This window comes from Dipodomys ordii, unplaced genomic scaffold (assembly GCF_000151885.1).
Source record: "Dipodomys ordii isolate 6190 unplaced genomic scaffold, Dord_2.0 Scaffold80, whole genome shotgun sequence".
Classification (NCBI taxonomy): Eukaryota; Metazoa; Chordata; class Mammalia; order Rodentia; family Heteromyidae; genus Dipodomys; species Dipodomys ordii.
The window spans coordinates 7,540,246-7,562,670 of record NW_012267296.1 but is presented as its reverse complement, the minus strand read 5'-3'; the positions used below and the strand labels follow the sequence as shown (position 1 = coordinate 7,562,670).

Here is a 22,425-nt window from a genome sequence, read left to right as displayed (position 1 = left end):
GTCTGGCCTTGAAACATGAGCCACGCTGCCCATCTAGTGAGAATCCTTATATCATGGGAAGTAGCAAATGTTCAAATCAGCCCTTTTACAAACTTTAAAAGCTGATTGTTAAATAATTGGCAGCATTATTTCTATTTAGACTTGTTAAATACTTAGCAGCATTATCACAATTTAAACTTTATAGTAACATCTTTCAGAATAGAATATGAACTACTGTCCTTACAATTGGTCTGGGCTATTTTTCAATCTACCATTCATTACATGAATATGTGAGATGTATTTCAGATCATGTCATCCAACTTTTAAACAGCATTACTGAGATATATTTAACATACCATAGAGTTCATGCATTTAATGTGTGTAATTAAAATATTTTCAACATATTCACAGAGATGTGCATCAATCAGGAGTAATTCCAGAACACATACATTATGCAGAAAAGAAGACCCCAACCCATTAGCTGCCATTCCCATTCCTCCTAGTTCTTGGCAACCGCTTATCCACATCTACAGTGTGCCTATTCTGCATGTTTCACATGAATTGAGTCTACAATATGTGATCTTTGGTGATTAGGTCTCTCCCTTTGTATAATGTTTTCAAGGAATATCCATATTGAAGGATACATCAATATTCAATTCTTTTATAAGGGTTTATAATATGATATTATATGCATTTACTACATTTTGTTTGTCTGTTCACTTGATGGACATTTGGGTTGTTTCCACATTTGTTAACAGCATGAAAATTATTGAAAATGACTTACCCGGACTATTTCACAGTCAACATTTAATTCAGTTGCAACAGCCTCAATCTTCTCTCTGCAAACAGAGCCCAGGCTGGTCATGCCATTGTCCCAGTACTTCTTAAGGGTGGCTAAATCTCGGTCACTGAACTGAGTGCGGTCTTGTAGCTGAAAATTACAGTTTTGAAAATTAGAATAATCAAGGAAGCAATATTATAGAGATGATAATAAGGGTGAAATGTACTAGGTTATGAACACCACATAATAGCAGACAGATGCACAGCACAGTTCTCTATTCTCTCATCATGAACGTGTTTTCAATTTTTTGTATAAAACAATACAGTGTGGTTGGATAAAATGATTAATTTTTTTACCTGAAAACAATATAAAATATTAATTTGAAACAGTCATATTCAAGGGAAATATATTCATTGTAAAAATATAGGTAAATAAATGAGAGAATTTAAATCATGTTGAAGTTGGAAATAACACTTTTAAATACATATAATTATGTGTAAATATAATGTCAATAATCTGCAGATGGACATTTGTGTATTACACATAGCTCAAAATCAAAGAGGATAACATCAGCATGTCATCTTTTGATTTGTCATACAAACTTAAACATTAATCTCCTAATAATATTAAAATTATTTAAGATAAATAAGTAAAATCAAGAGAATAATGTAGTAAAGTACAATCATACTTATGGCTTCATAAAATTTTATAGTAATCCTAATCCTTTTGTTTTTAGGTTTTAAAAAAATCCAATAAACCATAAGGTAACTACATTGCTTCATTCAATGAGTCCTGGAGGCATCCATAGGAAATGAATTAGAAATGTGATAAAATAATGATCTTCATTTTGCTGATAAAGAATCAGGAAAAGAAAGGTCAAAGGAGTCATTTGATAGGCCACTGAGTACAAGGCAAAGTTAGAAATATCTGTTTTTTAAAAAGCGGTTTTATCCATATGATGTTTCCAATTATCTCAAGAGGTGGTGGGGAAAAATCTAAAAATGGACTTTAAATAAAAATATATATCCTACATAGCCCTGTGCTCTGTGTGTGTGTGTGTGTGTGTGTGTGTGTGTGTGTGTGTGTGTGTGTGCGTGCGTGCATATTTGTGATCAGAGAGAAGAAATAGAGGAAGTAGGAGGTAGAGAGAAGAAAGAGAGGAGAGGCAGCAAATAAGACTTGTGTGTCTGTGTGTGTGTGTGTGTGTCTGTGTGTGTGTGTGTGCATGTGTGTGTATGGGAGAGAGACAGTGTGTGTCAGAGATCAATTCTGCAAATCATGGTGCAAGCTCTGAGATTCTGTTGCTACCTGATGATCTGGTCTCACACAGAGGATAATCCAATACTTCCTATACACAAACTTTTTTTTAACATTTCCCCACTAAATAAAATTTGAACATCAGATTCATGTAACACTGGAAAATTATACATATAGAATATGAAATGACTTTAAAAAGGGTTAGAATAGTTAATCATGTAATACTAAACAATGAACACATTTTAAAGCTACAATCTTTTGTAAAGTGCTTTTGTTTAGCCAGTGGAGGGGAAAGTAATATATGAATTTTGAGATTATGAGGAAAAGATGTGTGTTTGTGTGTGTACTAATAAATTTCATTATCAGCTAACTCTGTTCCTCTTTGCTTAAAAGTAACATTTATTACAAGTACTAATAATACATTATATGTTCCCATTAAGAGATTCAAAATATGGCATCCAAGTTTCTTTAATCAAGTGGAATAACCCTTGAATTTGTTTATAACATAAAAGTCATATTAGGTATTCAGCCCACACTGATATAACAATAGTTGTGGAGCTAAACTTCCCCAAACCAAGAGCAAAAATAGATACAAGAATTTAGGTAGATGCAAGTAATTCATCATAAAAGTAACATACATATTCCCATAATTTTCCACTGAACCAAATTCTCTAGTGAAAGTTAACCTATATTACTGTCAGAATGGAAGGAATGATGAACCCAACACTGAACTCATTCAGCCAATTAATTTGTAATTCATTTAGAGGACATCTAACACTGATTCATCCTTTAAATTGAACTAAATAAAACCTGATTTGATTTGCTGGAAATGTGCTGGGATCTTAGCATTAGCAATGCTAAAGGCGACCTATTATGACAATGCCTATTAATTAGAAGCTTATGGGGGATGAGCAGTTATTTTTAAAGCTCCTAAAAGCATGTTTTAAATAAGAAAATAAATAAGGTAATAAAAATCAATCAGCATTAAAACTGCAAATATCCATTTAGAGGAGAAAGAAAATTGCACATTTAAAAGAGAAGGTGAATTCTCCCCTAAGGAAGCCTGTGAAGTCACTTTGGTCTTTCAGTCAGTCCCATTCTTCCCTAAAGCCTAAATCTCAGCCCCTAGTAAAGAAAACAGGTAATCATTGTGTCCATTTTGTGAAGATTAGCATTCAGCAAAGAGATAAACCTGAAGCTTGGCTCAAGAAACCAGATAATTGTGTTGACTTCACTTGGCTTCTTTGGTAACTGAATAGACAGAAATCTGGCTTTTCATCAGCTACAAGGACATTTCATTCTTCACTTTGCTATTAAAATTACACTAGGTGATTAAACTCTGAGGAGTACCAAGTTAACAAAGCCCAATGTGACAGTACTCACTCATAATCCCAGCACTCAGAAAGCTGAGTTGAGAAGACTGTGAGTTTGAGGCTAGTTTGGCTACATAAAACAAAACAAAACAACAACAACAAAACAATGAAATTAAACTATGCATTTGTATGTACATGAAACTCATTTGAAATGAAAACAGTTAAAGTTTTCTAACTAAACTAATACATCCCTCATCCTCCTCTCCGTTATCCTTGTGAATTCACTTCCTGCCCTATGCAAATTGCCAGTTTAAACACTAGTCCATTCTCTGGAGATATCAAACATGTGTTATGAAAGTTTATTTTGACTATATGATATCCTTAAATAGCAGTGCCCATGTCTTTTAAATGTTTTAATTTGTTCTCTATGATTGAGCTGCACTCAATTCCTTGAAATAAAACAGTAAAATAATCAAAAAGTCATAGAATGAAAAAGTAAAAGAATAAGCCACAGTCTCTCTTCGTAACTTGCAAACCCATAATTCTGACGCCAAAGACAACAATTAACAGTAATTTCTTCAGTAATATTTCAGGGTAAAAATGTACGTATATAGCTAGGTGTTAGTGGCTCATGTTTGTAATCCTAACTACTCAGGGGGCTGAGATTTGAGGATCACAATTCAAAGCCAACCTGGGCAGGAAAGTTCAAGAGACCCATATCTTCAATTAACTACCAAAAAGCCAGAAGTGAAGGTGTGGCTCAAATCTATGTATAGCAGCCATGTGTGAAAAAAAAAAACAAGTGAGTACATGAGGCCCTGAATTCAAGCACCAATGGAAGCACAGAAACAGTGGGACAAGCCAGGCGCTGGTGGCTCATGCCTGTAATCCTAGCTACTCAGGAGGCTGAGATCTGAGCATCACGATTCAAAGCCAGCCTGGGCAGGAAAGTCTGTGAGACTCCTATCTCCAATAAACCACTAGAAAACCGGAAGTGGCACTGTGGCTCAAGTGGTAGAGCACTCGCCTTGAGCTGAAGAGCATAGGGACAGCGCCCAAGTCCAGAGTTCAAGCCCCACGACCGACAAAAAAAAAAAAAGAAAAAGAAAAAGTGGAACAAAGGGTGAATCAATTCAGGAGTGAAACTCACCAGACACTTTACTGGAAATGAACTATACAACTTAGAGGGGGAGAGAAGGAGAAGTCAGGAGGGGAAAAACTAGGAGAGAATGAGGGAGAATGAGGGGTGACACGGTTCAAAAGGAAAAGTACTCATTACCTGACTCGTGTAACTGTAACCTCTTTGTACATCACCTTGACAATAATTTATTTATTTGTTTGTTATTTATTTTTTGAGTCTGATAGTGGGGCCTGAACTCTGGGCCTGGGTGCTGTCCCTCAGCTCTTCAGCTCAAAGCTAGCGCTCTACCACCAGAGCCACTTCCGGCTTTTTTCTTTTTGCTTATGTGGTGCTGAGGAATTGAACCCAGGGCCTTGTGCATACAAGGCAAGCACTCTACCACTGAGCCACCTTCCCAGCCCTTGAAAATAATTTTTTAAATGCATGTATACCTGAAAAAACTTCTTGTATTTCATATTAAAATTTTAAACTTTTTCACTTCATGGAATACTGTAATAATCTTTCTATATCAACATATATAGATATGCCTCAATGTTTTTGTGTGTATTAAGAATACTCAACATGATATTAAAGTTCTTAAAAATTTAAGGCCCAAACCTGTAGAGAGAATTCTCAAGAACATACTCATTTTACTTAACTGAAATTCTATACTTATTGAACATCAACTATTTATCTACCTCTGTCCCTGACTGCCACTTTTGCAAGATCTGCTTCTGTGAACTAGATATTTATTTTTGAGGCAGGATCTCACTGTAGCCCAGGCTAGTCTCAAAATACACAATGCACTTGCCACAATTTTTTGAGGACTAGTATTACTCGTGTGAGCCACTAACCTTGGTGTCCTATTTTAAGACTCTTATAGCCAGGTGCCGGTGGCTCTTATTATAGACAGGCACCGATGGCTCATGCCTGTTATCCTAACTACTTGGGAGGCTGAGATCTGAGAATCATGGTTTGAAGCCAGCCCAGGCAGTCTGAGAAACTCTTATCTCCAACAAATAACTCATAAAAGCCGGAACTGGCCGTGTACTGGGTGCTCACGCCTGTAATCCTAGCTAGTCAGGAGGCTGAGAGCAGGCAGGAAAGTCCATGAGAGTCTTATCTCCAGTAAACCACCAGAAAATCAGAAGTGGTACTGTGGCTCAAGTGGTAGGTCTGAGGGACAGTGCCCAGGTCCAGAGTTCAAGCCCCAGGACCGACAAAAATATGTCAGAAATGGCTTTGTGGCTCAAGAGGTAGAATGCTTGCCTGGAGCTCAGGCACAGCAGCCAGGCCCAAAGTTCAAGTCCTAGGACTGGCCAAAAAAAAAGAACTCTTGTAGTAAAATCATGTAATTTTTTGTCATTTTTGTCAGCTTACTTCACTTAGTCTAGGTTCTCTGTGTTTTCACACATGACAGAATTTCCTTCAATTTCAAAGTTGGTTAATATAGTTGAATGCATGGGTATACTGAGCACATATATTACACACATGCACAGACATTCACATTTTCTCTAATCATGCATCCTTTGATGAAATGTAAATTGTTTCTGTATTGAATATTGTGAAGAATTTTGTAGTAAATATGGGAGGGGCAGATGGCCTTTTGAAACCCTGCTTTCAAGTCTTTTAGGCTGGATCATGTTTTTGTATTTTGCACCCTTTTTAGCTACTGCATTATTTTCCATCACATGAATCCTCCTCAAAAAGAAGTTATCTACTAATGAGTATTTAAGTTAAGTAATTTTGAAATTATTGGTATTTAAAACAATACAAAAGCAGACATCCTTGTAACTATGCTTTCATTATCTTTGCCATAGGATGAGATGTAAAATTCCTGTCAGGGTATTTGATTACCTCCTCTGCTTCCCACAAGAAATGGCGGGATTCCCATCCTAAAGTCAAGAAGACGCTAAAAACATAATTATCAGCATTAGACACCTTAAATTAACAGTAGTAGTGCTCTAGTCGCTGTATGCCATGCAGAACCAAATGAGTTTGTACTGAGGAACCAAATTGAACAAGCTAAGTCTGTGAAAGAAAGGCTTTATAGTAATAACTGGAGAAACCCCACTTCCCATGGATATGGTGCAACCTGTGTCTTAGTCGTGTAGCTATGGAATTGGGCCAATCAGGATCCTGTTTTTGTTGAACAAGCTTCTTTTCTTGTCATTGTTCCCTAAACAACACCACGTAAGAAATATTTACATAACATTTACAATATATCAGACTTTATTTTAAAACATCTAGATATAAGATAAAGTATGTGGGATGAAGGCATATGTTATATGCAAAGAAAAGAATTTCCACTTTTTTGGTAGTACAGGAGATTGAACTCAAGGCTTTGCATTTGTTAAGCTAGTCCTCTACCACTTTAGTTATGCCTCGCCACTTCCACTTTATTTTTCAGATAGGATTGTTCACTTTTGCTTGTGCTGGTCTTCGACCATGTTTCTCTTACCTCTGCCTACAAAATCACTAGGATTGCAGGCATGCATCACAACATTTGGCTTATTTATTTATTTTATTTTAAGTTAACCTATATTTATAATTATGAGAGGATTTCATTGTGCTAGTTCCATATGTGCACTTTGAACACAATCATCTCCTCCACCATATTACTATTCTCCTCCATCCTCTCAAACATTTGGTGGTTTTCATTGTGTTGTACTCATTATGCAACCAGTCCTGGTCAAGACTAAGATTTTATATAACCTACTTGCACATCCCTGGAGGGTTCTGGAACTAAAAACCTACACATATTAGTTTAAGTAATCTGGAATGAGGTCCAAAATGCATAAAAGTTTTTGTTTTCTCTGTCTTAATCAATTCTAGGCTTTATTTGACTTTGTGATTTTTATAAAGTTTTTGAAAATGTTTTCATTTATATTTTTGGATTACAATTCATCATTTAAATATATAGAGACCACATGCATTAATGTTTTTTTCTTTGCAATGCTTAAAGAATCACTATTTTCTTCACTAAAAAATGTTATACTCCTCAAATGGGTTAGGGTGCTATCTTTCATGCAAATAATATTTTTAAATCATGTCGAGTGCACTTTTCTATTATTAGAAATGCAATCTGCCTCTAAATTTTGTAAATGATTTTAGAAAATTTCATGCTATTTCATGCAGTTTAATTATTGATATAATCTCTGTTTTCAGTGAACATGTTTACTTATGTAAATTAAGATATTGAATATCAGGCCCTCCAAAAGAATCCTCTTCCCTTTTTACAACTACTTAAAAATTAAAGAAAAAATCTTGAGGGGGAAAAAAGGATAAAAAGTGCAGCAGTGGAGCTCACTGGACATTCATGAATGGAAACTAAACAAATCATGGGTAGAGAGAGAAGGGACAGGGCTGGGAAGGTAGCTCAGTGGTAGAGTGCTTGCCTTGCATGCATGAGGTCCTGGGTTCGATTCCTCAGCACCACATAAGCAGAAAAAGCTGGAAGTGGGGCTGAGGCTCAACTGGTAAAGCGCTAGTCTACAGCTGAAGAGCTGAAGGACAGCGCCCAGGCCCAGAGTTCAGGCCCCACAACCGACAAAAAAAAAAAAGAGGCCCAGAGAGAGAAGGGACAAATTGGGAGAGAATGAAGGAACAGAAGACACTTTACACTGTATGAAAGGAAATATACTCATTATCTGACTCATGTAATTCTAGTCCCTCTGTACATAATCTTTGTAATAACAAAAAAGTAAATTTTGAAAAAATGTAAAAATTGCTCTATATTTCTTGGGGAGAAAGTTTAACTTGATAATTTTTTTCAAATCATAGTAAAAAATATATAAAATGATCATTTTAATCACTTGTAGTTCAGTAGCGTTAAAATATGCTCATATTGTAATCTCTACAACGTTTTTATTCCCATTAGTGAACTCTTTATTTCTCTCAACTCCAGCTCCATGCATTTCTACAGACCTAACTACTCTACAAAGCTCACTGCAGTGGACGCATAAGTATTTTCTTTCAGTACTGGTTTATTTCAGTTAGCATTTAGCCTCAAAAATTCTTCCAAATAATAGTATGTGTGAGAATGTCTCTTAGTTTTATTTGGGGGGGGGTGAGGAGAAATGTGCACGCGCGCATGTAGACTTGCTGGTCCTGCAACTTGAACTCAAGGTCTTGGGTACTGTCCTTAAATTCTTTTGCCCAAGGCTGACTCTACCACTTGAGTCACAACTCCACTTTGGGCTTTTGATGGTTAATTGAAGACAGAGTCTCACAGACTTTCTTGTTATGCTGTCTTCAAATTATTATCTTCTGATCCCAGCCTCCTGAATAGGCAAGATTTCAGCTGTAAGCCACCAGCTCCAGGCTTTCTTGTTTTTTTGTTTTTAATTTTTGTGCTGGTTCTGAGTCTTGAACTCAGGACCTGGGCACTATCCTTGAACTTCTTTGTTCAAGATTACCACTCAACCACTTGAGCCACAACTCAACTACAGACTTTTTTGGTAGTTTAGTGGAGATAAGAGTCTCACAGATTTTCCTGCCTGGGTTGGTTTGAACTGTGATCCTCAGACCGCAGCCTCCTGAGTAGCTAAGATTACAGGTGTGAGTCACTAGTGCCAGGCTCCTTGTTTTTCTGAGGATGAACAATAGTCCATTGTAAGTGGCTACGAATCATCTACTATTGATGGATATTTGGGTTGTTTCTATCTTCAACCTGTTCTGAATAATTTCTGCTATGGTTATAGATATACAAATATGTTTTCAAGATCCTTATTTCAATTAGTTGTGGATATATTACCAAGGTTAAGTGCTAGATCCAATGGTACTATTATTTGTACTTGTTTGAGATACATCCATATTATTATTCTATGGCAGCTGTACCATTCTACATTCCTAGTAACTGCATATAGATGATTTCTTCATATCCATAGCAACATTTGTTATTTTCTGTCTCTGTTTTAGTGTGAGCTAATATCACAATGTAGTTTGGATTTGCATTTCTCTGATGATTAATATTTTTGAGCATTTTTTCTTATGCTTATTGGCATTTTTATGTCTTTTTGGAGCAACACATATTCAGGTTCTTTGTCCATTACGTATTTGATTTAGTTGATAAATGGTACAAAATATATTTTATATGTACACTTTTGAATAAGAGCGTATCTTTTATATTCTGATCATCTCTATGCCTTGAATATATGAAATATATCTCTGTCATGGTTGTCAATTTAAATGGATCGTGAGCTGCCTAGATATTTGGTCAATGATTGTTTTGAATATGCCTATTAAGGTCTTTCTGAACGAGATTAACATAGACTGAGATTGCCCTTCTTAATATGGGTGGGCTTCAGTCATGCAATTGAAGATCTGTATTGAACAAAAGGCTTGACCATGATAAAATTCCTCCTGTTTTTTCATTTGTTTGTTTGTTTGTTTGTTTTTGTCTGTCGTGGGGCTTGAAATCTGTGTTTGGGCTCTGTCCCTCAACTCTTCAGCTCAAGGCAATTATTCTACTACTTGAGCCACAGCGCCACTTCCGGTTTTCTGGTGGTTTATTGGAGATAGGAGTCTCATGGACTTTTCCTGCCCAGGCTGGCTTTGAACCGTGATCCTCAGATCTCAGCCTCTTGAGTAGCTAGGATTACAGTGTCTGGCTTCCTCCTGTTTTTTTGAGCTGACACATTGGTCTTGTCTATTGTTTGGACTTGGACTGAAAGACACTTTTGGGGGTATTAAGCCTGCTCTTAGATCTCTAGCCTCTGATCAAAAGTATTCACCATGAGAGCTTATTTGGAGATTCTAGCAGGGGAGTACAGCTTGTCATATACCCTTGACTGAAAAGCTATTCTCTTCTATCAGGGATGGTCATCCTCTTGGACCAAGCACACAGCTTCAGGAGGGACACACATGGATTAGTGAGGGAGGAAGGGGACACCCACCTAATCAGCTAGGTCAGTGCAATCAACCCTGGCAATCAATGGGTGACAAATGTTACAGCCAGATCACCCCTAACTGCTCTTGCATTGGAGTTGTTTATCAATGAACCCAATGTAAAATCATTTTAATTCAAAAATGCATTTACTATACATAACCTACTGAACATTATAGCTTAGCTCTATAGGAAGCTATTGAACCTTAGTTGTTGTTCTTCATGATTGCATGGCTGACTGGGAAACATGGTTTGCTTTTAATGCCTAGCATCATCAGATTCAAAATTTCATGTTAAAGGGAAAAAATTGCAAGTGAACCACAATAAATTAGACTATCTGCATTGTCATCCAAACCTCTGACCCAACACTTCCAAAGGCACTGTAATAATGAAAACTCACTGGGACTCAAATCTAGTACTATGCATGTGCTATGCTATGAGCTCTACCACAAACAACATTCCAGCATTTAGCTGTCTTATATGGCTTAACTTTTCTTATAAGATCAACAGGGAACTCTTAGGCTTTAATTGACATTGCTCAGTTACGATTTCATTTGTCTCACAATCAGTTTCAATTAAAATGCTCTAGTAGGGAAATGTAATAGAACATTCCTTTACACTGACAAGAAATTTTAAAAAATTCTTAGCATAGAGCAGCTTAAAAGCTGCATTAAGTGCAGATAACTAGACTCCTTAATGATTTTTCTGGAATAACACTGACATTCTTTTGGACAGACTTAAATAAGCTTTTTCTTTAAACTTAGCAGGTAGTACTCTCACTGAAAAAGAGAGATGTTTGTTAATCTGTGTACAAGAGCAAACTAGAAGTAAACAAAATATCACAGAAGCTCTATCACTAACTTACATAAAAGTTCCCATTGCCCAAAACTTAAAAATTAGAAGGCATAAGTATCACAGATTCAGATTATGAAGGACATGTACTAGGGGGCTTAGGTAACAACAAACAAGCTACAATACTTTCTTCAGTGTAAAGTAGAAGAAATCTAGAAAGTCTAGAACTCTAGAAAGAAATTTGCAAGTTAGTTATGTATCTTCCTAATATGAGGCAAGATACTTAATCCTTGGGGCTTGGTTTATTATCTTAAAATTAGAAAACCTATGCAAAATAAACCAGGTTCATAGTCATAGGGAGTCAGCAAATGTAATCTCTTTCTGATACCTACTATGCCATATAGCTATCTTTATTTTAAAACAGAGAAATATACAACTGGCTTTTCTGTGAAAACCTGTTTTTGAGACCAGATAAATCTAGGAATAACTTGTCCTTTTAGAAAGAGCAGTAATCACTGGACAGTCTTTATACTTTCCCAGCCTTTTTGTCAAGAACATTATTTTTTGTGTGTTTTAAAAAATATCTTAGAAATTATAAATTTTCAGATAATAAAATAGAGACTATAGTGTACATTTTACTACTTAAATTTGAATCACAGCCCCTATGGAGCCAAGATATATCTGCATCATAGCTAGCTATGGAAAAACTTTGATTTTCTTCCATGCCAACATAATCATGCCATTATTCATATCACATACAAACCTAGTGTCATTAGCTATTTTAGGGAATCACTGAATAATGGCATCCCAGGTTCATGTTTGGTACTTCCTGATCTCTAAGAATCTTTGTTAAGTAAACCAAAAATTGGACATGAATATTCTGCAGCGATTTGTGAAACTGAAAGGGAATGTACTGTAGGCTTATGCAAATAACACTACTCACATTCACTTCCAACAGCTCTTAGTTATTGACTATATTTCTCTATTTTTCATTAAGGAGTAGATAAAACAAGAAGATATTCATTTAAAAATAAAGCAAAATAGGAAACTGACCATAGAATGTAATTAGGACCTGTAGCTATCTTAGAAGTGCAGAACTAAAGAGATAGCTGTACAGAAAGGAGAAAAAGTTCATAAATCAAAATTGTAGATGAATGCAGTAAGCATAGTATCAAACTAAGTAGTTGGGCACTAAGGCATAGATATAATTTTACATATCTCTCACAATGTCAATCCAACAACAAAATTTAACTAGAATTTTGGCAATATATATAGTCATCTTTATCTATATCCATATTTTGTATGCAATTATAAGATATATTTGATAAAATATGTTTTGCATAACCTCCACTAAGCAATGAAATTGGTGGTAAACCCTTTACTAGTTAGGATCTTCTACCAGCCAGTGTACTTTGTTGTGTGTGCACTATGTATGTACATAGTAGGATACATAGTAAGTACATAGTAAGTACAACAGCATTCCTGTTTATTAGCTTACATTTGTTCCCACTAAACCTGTGTATGACCAATGGTTCTGTGAAATGAATCTGAACCTTGGTAGCCATTTGCCTTTAAATTCTTCTTTCCTTTACTCCCATTGCATTTTATAGAGTCTTTTTATGCCACAGTCTTTTGTTTTGAACAATATATTTTTCTTTTTTTCTAAAGTAAAATAAGTATATTTAGCTCATGGCTTTGTAAGTCAATAACATGGCATGATTATCTGCTTGTTAAGTAGTAAGAGCTTTCCTGCTGGGACTTGGCCAGTTGGAGACAAGTGTGTTAAAAGGAGCTGCCTTTCCTAACATGCACTAAGGGTTTTTACTGTTAATAAAGTACAACAAAGTCCTAAAAGTGTGAGCTGCTTTTGTAAAATATAATTAAACTCCAAAAGGCTTATAATAAAATGTTACTTAACTCTGTTCTTATCTGTCGGGAAAACTTTGGCAATGAGTATAAAACAAATATGATCATAAAAACCTAACATTTGATCTGGCCACAGGTGTGAGACAAAACAGTTTGATTATCTATCTATCTATCTATCTATCTATCTATCTATCTATCTATCTATCTATCTATCTATCTGTCTATCTATCTGTCCATGCATATATATATATATATATATATATATATATATATAGAGAGAGAGAGAGAGAGAGAGAGAGAGAGCTATTTATCCTAGCATTTTCTATTGATGGTCTTGACAGAGATATAAAAAGTCAATTGAATATGGGTGTATAAGCATATCAGGAAATTATCCTGCCATCCTCATGTCCAGACATCCCAATGTGAGGGAAGATAATTATATTAATTTACTTTTTTTGGGGGGGGGTGTCTGGTCATGGGGCCTGATCTCTGGGCCTGGGCGTTGTCCCTCAGCTCTTCAGCTGAATACTAGCACACTACCACCTGAGCCATAGCACCACTTCTAGCTTTTTTTCCTGCATATGTGGTGCTGAGGAATTGAACCCAGGGTCTCATTCATGCAAGGCAAGCATTCTACCACTGAGCCACCTTCCCAGCCCAGACATTGGGGTTTTGGGGTTTTTTGTTGTTGTTGTTTGTTTGTTTGTTTGCTTTTTGGTCCGTTGTGGGACTTGAACTCTGGGCCTGAGCGCTGTCCCTGTGCTCTTCAGCTCAAGGCGAGTGCTCTACGCTTGAGCCACAGTGTCACTTTGAGTTTTTGAGTGGTTTATTGGAGATAAGAGTCTCACGGACTTTCCTGCCCAGGCTGGCTTTTGAATCGCGATCTTCAGATCTCAGCCTCCTGAGTAGCTAGGATTACAGGCGTGAGCCACCGGTGCCCTATATATTAATTTACTTTGACAATACAATAATAATATAGCACTAAATTAACAGTATTGAGAGTTCATGTTATCGAATTGTCCAAATTTAGACCTATTTTGCTTATAATAAAAATCTTCTATTTCCTCTTTCCTTTTTTATCTCACCATATGAATTCTCACCTTGCACTTTCTCCCTCCATTGTAATGCTATCTGTCATGAAGTCCTTACCAGTACTTAACTGGTACTGGTGTCATGTCACTGAATTTCTGTAATACAAAGATCATAAAAGGCTACTATGAACATTATTTGAGGATGCTTAAATGGATGAAGTTTTATAAATGTATGACCCATCAACATTGAATTGAGAGGAAGTAAAATATCTAAACAAATCATTAACAGGTAATGATGGAATCTGTAATCAGAACCTTCAAGAAAGCAAAACATGAGGTCATATAATTTACTGGTGAGTTCTACCAAACATTCAAGAAAGAATTAACATCAATTCTTCTGAAACTCTTACAAAGCATTGAGTATAAGTTCTATGACGTCAATGTTATTTGATATCCAACTAAGATAAAGATATCATAAGTAAAAAAACTATATACTAATATCTTATATGACAATAGATGTAAACATATTCAAGCCAATAATGGAAAATGAAATATAGTAGCACTTTAAAGTAGCTCATATTATGATCAATTAAGATTAAATCAAGAGAAGTAAGGGTAGTTGAATATACAAAAAACTCATGAAAATACCTCATATTAATAGGAAATTAAGAAAATTATTGTATTTATAATAACACCAAAAGAATAAAATATGTGCAAATAAATTTAACTGAGTTAGTTCAAGCTTCAGATTTAAAAATTAAATTACAGATCTAAGTAAATCAAAAGACATCTTATGTTTATAAATTAGAAGACTTGATATTAGAAGACTTGTATATTAGCAATATACATAAGCAATTCAAGTCTTATTAAATTTTTGCTACCATTTTTAACAAAAGTGAAAAAGATAAATTTAAATCCACATAATTCAAATATTCACAACCATGAATATTTGAAACACTCATAAAAGAAATAGTGCTAAAGAGAACTCACACAACTTGATTTAAAATTGTATAATACAGATGTAAGAATCATCACTATGTAATATTGGCTTAAAGACAAACAATTGATCAGTGGAAGAGAATTGAGAAACCAGAAACAAATGTATGCACCATATTCAATTGACTTTTTATAGCTCTGTCAAGACCATCAACAGAAAATTCTAGGATAAATAGCTAGATACAAAAAAATGAAACAATTGTTTAAGGATACAGGTGGACCTGATGCAACAACGAGAAGTATAAGTTGTCATGTCCAAAACGAGCTTTACAACGTCGGTTGGGGGGGGGGGGGGGGGGGGGGGGGGGGGGGGGGGGGGGGGGAGGCTGGGAAGGGATGTGAAGGGTAAACCAAAGGAGGAGACTGCAATGCTTGGTAAGAAATGTACGCATTATCCTGCCCATGTAATTGTAACCCCTCTGTACAGTATGTTCACAAATAAAAAATAAATAAATAAATAAATGAATTTGTAATCCTTGCTTATACCAGACATAAAATTTGCTTGGAATGGATCTAAGACATGAATAAAAGTGCTTGACCTATAGAAGTCATATTAAAAAGAATGAGTACACAGGAATGGACCAAGGGTGAACAAATGCAGTCATGATATTCAATATACACTTTGAAAGAAATCAAATATGCAACTTGTGGGCAAGGACAGGATGGAAAAACTAGGAGAACGTGAAGGAAGCAAAAATATTGCCCAAGAAGAACTGCACTCACTATGTGACTTATAGAATTGTAACACTTCTGTACAACTTCTTAATAATAACAATAAAAATAAACAATAAAAAGAGTAACCATCTAGTGGGGAGTATTAAATATAATCTTCCAAGGTAGATCTCTATTTTTTAGTATCTGTCCTGTAATTATGAACAAAATATGTTAATCCTTATTTCTTGTATTTGCTTTTATTTCTAATGTTTGAATATACAAGCCACACTTCCTTTTTTGTTGTTTGTTTTTTTTGTTTGTTTCATTTTTATTTATTTATTTTATTGTGAAAACACTGTACAGAGGGGTTACAACTACATGGGCAAGATAATGAGTACATTTCTTATCAAGCATTGTAGCCCCCTCCTTTGTTTCCCCTTCCCATCTTTCCCATCCTCCCCTCACCCCTCCACCCACTCCTCCCCGCCCCCCCACCAAAGTTGTAAAGTTCGTTTTTGACATAACGACTTGCACATCTCATTGTTGCAATGGGTCCACCTATTTAAACGATTTGTTTTTCCCCTTCCCCTCCACAAATTATACCAACATCAAATACAGTGAAAGCAGGGGTTATACCGTGGGGGAAGGACATACAAAGCAACAAAGAAATAATCTTATAAATGTGTTAGAAACAATCTCATGAAAGAAAAAAAAACACTGGAATACATATCTTAGGGTTCATTTCACCTAACATCAACATATCTGACCTTTTCTGCTTGTCTCAGACATATACTAGTTATTGCAAATAAGGGAAACCATGGAACCTATGTTTTTTTGGGCCTGACTTACTTCACTTAATATAATTTTTTCCAAGTCTTTCCATTTCCTAACAAATGGGGCAATGTCATTCTTTCTGATGGAAGCATAGAATTCCATTGTGTATATATACCAAATTTTCTTGATCCATTATCTATTGAGGGGCAGTAGGGTTTGATCCATAACTCAGCTATGGTAAATAATGCTGCAATAAACATAGTTGTGCTGGTAGCTTTAGTATGGTCTTGTTTGTGATCATTTGGGTAAATGCCCAAAAGTGGGATTGCTGGATCATAGGGAAGCTCTATGTGGAATCTTTTGAGGAACCTACATACTGCTTTCCAAAGTGGTTGCACAAGTTTACACTCCCACCAACAATGCAGTAGGGTTCCCTTGTCCACATCCCCTCCAGCATCTGTTGTTATTAGAGTTCTTAATTATAGCCATTTTTACTGGGGTGAGTTGGAATCTCAATGTTGTTTTGATTTGCATTTCTTTTATGGCTAGAGAGGTTGACCATTTCTTCATGTGTCTATTGGCCACCTTCTTTCCTCTTCAGAGAAGTTTCTCTTTAAGTCTTTTGCCCACTTATTTATTGGGCAGTTTTTTCTTTGAGGATTTCTTGTTGGGGGATTTAATTTTTTTGAGTTCCAAGTATATTATAGATATGAGACCCTTGTTCATTGTATGGCCAGTGAAGATCTTCTCCCAATCCGTGGGCTTTCTATGGATCTTGCTAGCTATGTCCTTTGCCATGGAGAAGCTCTGCAACTTCATGCAATCCCATTTGTCCAACTTTTCTTTGATTTGTTGTGTTTCTGGGTCCTATTAAGAAAATTTCGGCCTGTGTCAAGGAGACCTAGGATTTCTCCTATTCCATCCTGTTATGTTTTCAAAGTGTCTCTTTTAACTCCGAGGTCTTTGATCCTTTTAGAGTTGATTCTAGTGCAGGTGATATATAAGGATCTAGCTTTAGTTTTCTACAAGTGTTAACCCATTTTTCCAGCACCATTTACTGAAGAGGCTGTCTTTCTTCCATTCTATTTTTTTAAGCTCCCTTCAAAGATTAGATGGCTATAGGTCTGTGGGTTCATTTCTGGGTTTTCAATTCTATTCCATTGGTCCTGAGGTCTCTTCTTGTGCCAGTACCAAGCTGTTTTGATTACTATGGCTTTGTAGTAGAGTTTGAAATTTGGTATTGATATTCCTCCAGCACTGTTCTTTCTGTTAACGATCGTTTTTGCTATTAGGGGTCTTTCATTTTTCCATATGAATTTTTGGATTGCCTCTTCTATTTCCTTGAAGAATGAGGTTGGAATATTGATAGGTATCGCATTGAATTTGTAGATAGCCTTGGGAAGTATTGCCATTTTTATGATGTTGATCATTCCACTCCAGGAGCATGGGGAGTTTTTCCACTTTCTAAGTTCTGTTTTGATTTCCTTTTTAAAGTTTTAAAAGTTTCGTCATAGAAGTCCTTTACTTCTTTGGTTAACTTAATTCCTAGTTATTTTATTTTTTGTGGGGCTATTACGAATGGAATTGCTTTCCTAATTTCAGCCATGTTTTTCTCGTTGTTGGCATATAGAAAAGCCATTGATTTTTTTTTGGGGGGGTCCGGTTGTGGGGCCTGAAGTGTGGGCCTGGGCGCTGTCCCTCAGCTCTTCAGCTCAAGGCTGGAGCTCTACCACTTGAGCCACAGTGCCACTTCTGGCTTTTTTATTTTTGCTTATGTGGTGCTGAGGAATCGAATGCAGTACCTCAGGCATGCAAGGCTCTACCACTGAGCCCCTTCCCAGCCCCAAGCCATTGATTTTTGAGGGTTAATTTTATACCCTGCTACTTTGCCAAAGATTTTAATCAGCTTGAGTGATTTGGGAGTAGAGTCGTGAGATTCTTTAAATACAAAATCATGTCATCTGCAAAGAGGGAGAGTTTTATTTTATTTTTCCCTACATGGATCCCTTTTATGTTTGCATCTCATTGCTGTAGCTAGGCATTCTAATACTAAATTGAAAAGAAGTGGAGAGAGTGGACATCCTTGTCTCGTTCCTGAGTTAAGAGGAAATGGCTTTAATTTTTTGTTATCTATTTTTATCATCTTTTATTCTGAATCATATAGAGTTGGGCATCTCATGAAATTTTCACATAAGTGCACTTAAAAATTGCTTGGCAAAATGATCTTAGAGTGTAATTTTATTAATCATATTTGATCTAAAATGTATTTGTTCTAAAATTTATGATTGCTTAGGAAATGAACTGTTTGCTATAAAATAACTTCATTAAAAATGAAGGATTGGTCTGGGAATGTGTCTTAGTGGTAGAACGCTTGCCTAGCATGCATGAAACCCTGGGTCGATTCCTTAGTACCAGATAAACATTAAAGGCTGGAAGTAGTGTTGTGACTCAAATGGTAGAGTGTTAGTCTTGAGCAAAAGAAGCTCAGGGACAGTCTCCACAAGCCCCAAGACTGCCAAAAAAAACCAAGGGAACGGCATCATTTTTATCCATCACCGATGAATAAAGAATGTGCTATTAGTGTATAGAAAGTGCTAGATACTGATCAAATTTTTCAGTAACCAAGATTCTGAGGCATAGATTAATCCAATCTAAAATAATGGAAAATTAAAATTGTATCGTTGTAAAATAAGAGTGAAATTGAATGATCTGTGTACTTTATGTAACATTAAAAATATATCAGGACTAGTCTTATTGCTTAGTGGTAGAGCACTTGTTTAACATGTGCAAGGCCCTAGACTAGATCTGTAGCACTGTGGGGGAATATAGCTCATTTCATTCTGCTAGCAGGGAATCTGCTAATTTTTTTTCGAGCAATGTCTTGATGATTTGTCCAGGCTGATTTCCAACTCCAGGCTGAAGTCAAGTGATCGTCTTGCTTCAGCCTCCAGGTAGCTGAAACTCTAAGATTCAGCTGAGATGTAAGTTCTTACAAAAGAAAATAAGTTGTAAAATGATCATTTGGGAGCTACATCACCACAAGAGGATCAAAATTCATGCTTCTATTCCATTTTTCACCAAATGAAGAATCAGATTTAAATGATGCTTCAAGTTCTGAATATGTTATGTATTATTTTGTACTAGTCTTTGTTTTTACTAATTGACTCTATTATTATAATTGACTCTGTAATAGACACCAAACACTTCAATATGTGAGTTTGAATTATCCAATAGGTCAACAGTAAAATGTGAAGCATGCATTTGGTAAAGAGAAAAAGTGATATTCTGCCGGAATGTATAAACAATAGCCTATGCTTTTAATGTCTATTTACAACTTCCTGTAAAGTTATTTTTTTGCAATACTGATATTTGAATTCAGTGCCTAATTCTAGTGAGACAAATGCTTTACTCTTTGAGTCATGCTTCTACCCCTTTTTGCTTGTGTTATTTTTGAGATAGAATCTCACTTTTTTTGTCCTAAGTAGACTGAATCATAATACCTCCTATTTAATCTTTTGTCTGTAGTTGGAATTATGCGTGTATACCTCCATGTAAAGCTTTTTTCTGTTAAGATGGGGGAGAGGTCTCACAAAGTTTTACCTCAGCTCAACTCAAGCTATAATCCTCCAATAGTAGCCTCTTCAGTAGCTAAGATTACAGATATGAGTCAATGATGCCTTATCTCTGTAAACTAAATCATTAATTTAAATTTTCTTAAACTTAAAAACTGTACATGTTGCCTGGTGCCAGTGGTACATAGTTGTAATCCTCGCTACTCAGGAGGCTGAGATCTGAGGACTGTGAGTCAAAGCAAGTCTGGGGAAGGAAAATCTATGACACTTTTTTTCTGTGTGTGAAAGTACCGTACAGAGGGGTTACAATTATGTGGGCAAGATAATGAGTACATTTCTTATCAAGCATTGTGGTCTCCTCCTTTGTTTCCCCTTCCCATCCCTTCCCATCTCCCAACCACTTTTCCTGTGATTAATTGGAGATAAGAGTGTCTCCAATTAATCACAGACAAAGCCAGAAGAGGCTCTGTGGTTCTAGTGATAAGAGTGCTAGCATTGAGCAAAAGTATCCCAGAGACAGTGCTCAGGTTCAGTTCAAACCCCAGGACTGGCAAAAAAAGGAATATATAGGTAGATATTTCATAATGCATATCACAAAATGGTCATAGAACTTTTAGATTAATATGTCCCTCTCTTTAAATATTAAATCTAAATTTGTTTGGATCTGGCTTATTCACTTAACCTATTTTATTCCAAGTCTATCCATTTCCTAACAAATGGGGTAGTGTCATTTTTTCTGATGGAAGCATATAATTCCAGTATATATATAAATACATCACATTTTCTATATATAAATATATCAAATTCATCTACTGAGAGGCAACTGGGTTGGTTCCATAACTTAACTATGGTGAATAATACTGTGATAAACACAGTTGTACTGGTAGCTTTAGTATGGCCCTGTTTTTTATCTTTGGGGTAAATGCCCAAAAGTGTGATTCCTGGGTCATAGGGGATCTCTATGTGTAGTCTTTTGAGGAACCTCCATACTTCTTTCCAAAGTGTTTGAACGAGTTTACACTCCCAGCAACAATACAGTAGTAGTTTTTTTTAAAGGAAACTCCATACTGCTTTCCAAAGTAATTGAACAAGTTTACACTCTCACCAAGAATGCAGTAGAGTTCCCTTGTGGCCACATCCCCTCCAGTATCTGTTGTTATTAGTGTTCTTGATTATAGCCATTCTAACTGGAGTGAGATGGAATTTTACTGTTGTTTTGATTTGCATTTTTTATGACCAGAGAAATTGAGCATTTCTGCATGTGTCTATTGGGTATTCTTATTTTATCTTCAGAGAAGTCTCTTTTTAAGCCTTTAGCCCACATTAATAGGGCAGTTGTTTCTTTGAGGATTTGTTTTTGAGGGATTTTTTTTTAGTTCTATTTGCAATAATTAGTATACATCTAGGATAATCTTATCAGATGACCAGAAAAGCTCAATAGCTACATCCATATGACCACATAAGATGATGCTAAGCAAGATGAACCCTAAGATATGGATTCAAGAGATTTATCTTTGTTGTTGTTTTAAATGTAATTTTTAATGCATTTTTCCCGTTTGTATATTCTTCCCCCTATGGTCTATCCTCTGTGGTCACTGATTTTGGTACCCTGAAACATGTATATACATTTATCTAATTTGGGAATGGGAAGGGGAATAACAAAATGCTGAAACAAGGACACGGGATGACTCATTGCAAAAATGATACGACACTACGTTGGAAATGAACTTTACAACTTGGGGTGGGGGGTGATAAGGAGGAGTGGAAAAGGTGAGGGAGGGAAGGGATAGTAGGAGAAAAACAAAGGCGGGATAACAATGCATAACAAGAAATGTACTCATTAATCATGTAATCCCTACTGTACAGCATCTTTACAATAAAATAAAAATAATAATAAATATAAATAAAATAATAAAAATAAAAAATGAAATTTAGAAAAAATGTTAAATCTAAATGAAAGAATACTTAATTTGGAATAGGGGAAAATGGGAAACACACACATACACACACACACACACACACACACACACACACACACACACACCATGCTTATTTACAAAACCTTTAAATAAACCAGACTGACAGTCTCATTTTAAAAAGTTTCACTTAATTGGCAAGCTCCTGTCCCAATAATCTCATTTTCTTTTTGTGGAAGTCCTGCAGTATATGAAGTCAGAATCTAGTGCTTTCTAACCAGGTGCTTTCCCACTGAGCCATGTCCCCAGCTAAAACATCTGATTAACAAAAAAATGATTGATTGCTGGAAGTAATGATTTACAACTGTAATCTCAGCTCCTCAGGATGTTGAGATTGGGAGGAAGGTAATTTGAAGCTAGCTCAGGCAGAAAAGTTTGTAAGATGCACCCATCTCAAAATAGGGATACAGGTGGACCCATTGCAACA

At 35.9% G+C, this 22,425-nt stretch overlaps 1 protein-coding gene across 1 annotated transcript in view; it reads right to left on the bottom strand.

Annotated features, from left to right (window-relative positions):
• Positions 1–22,425, bottom strand: part of Hdx (highly divergent homeobox) — a 114,423-nt gene that overhangs the window by 32,530 nt on the left and 59,468 nt on the right. Inside the window, exon 5 of the mRNA XM_013024985.1 lies at positions 764–910. Within this exon, the coding sequence (XP_012880439.1) occupies positions 764–910 (147 nt within the window). The remainder of the gene's footprint in view (positions 1–763; positions 911–22,425) is intronic.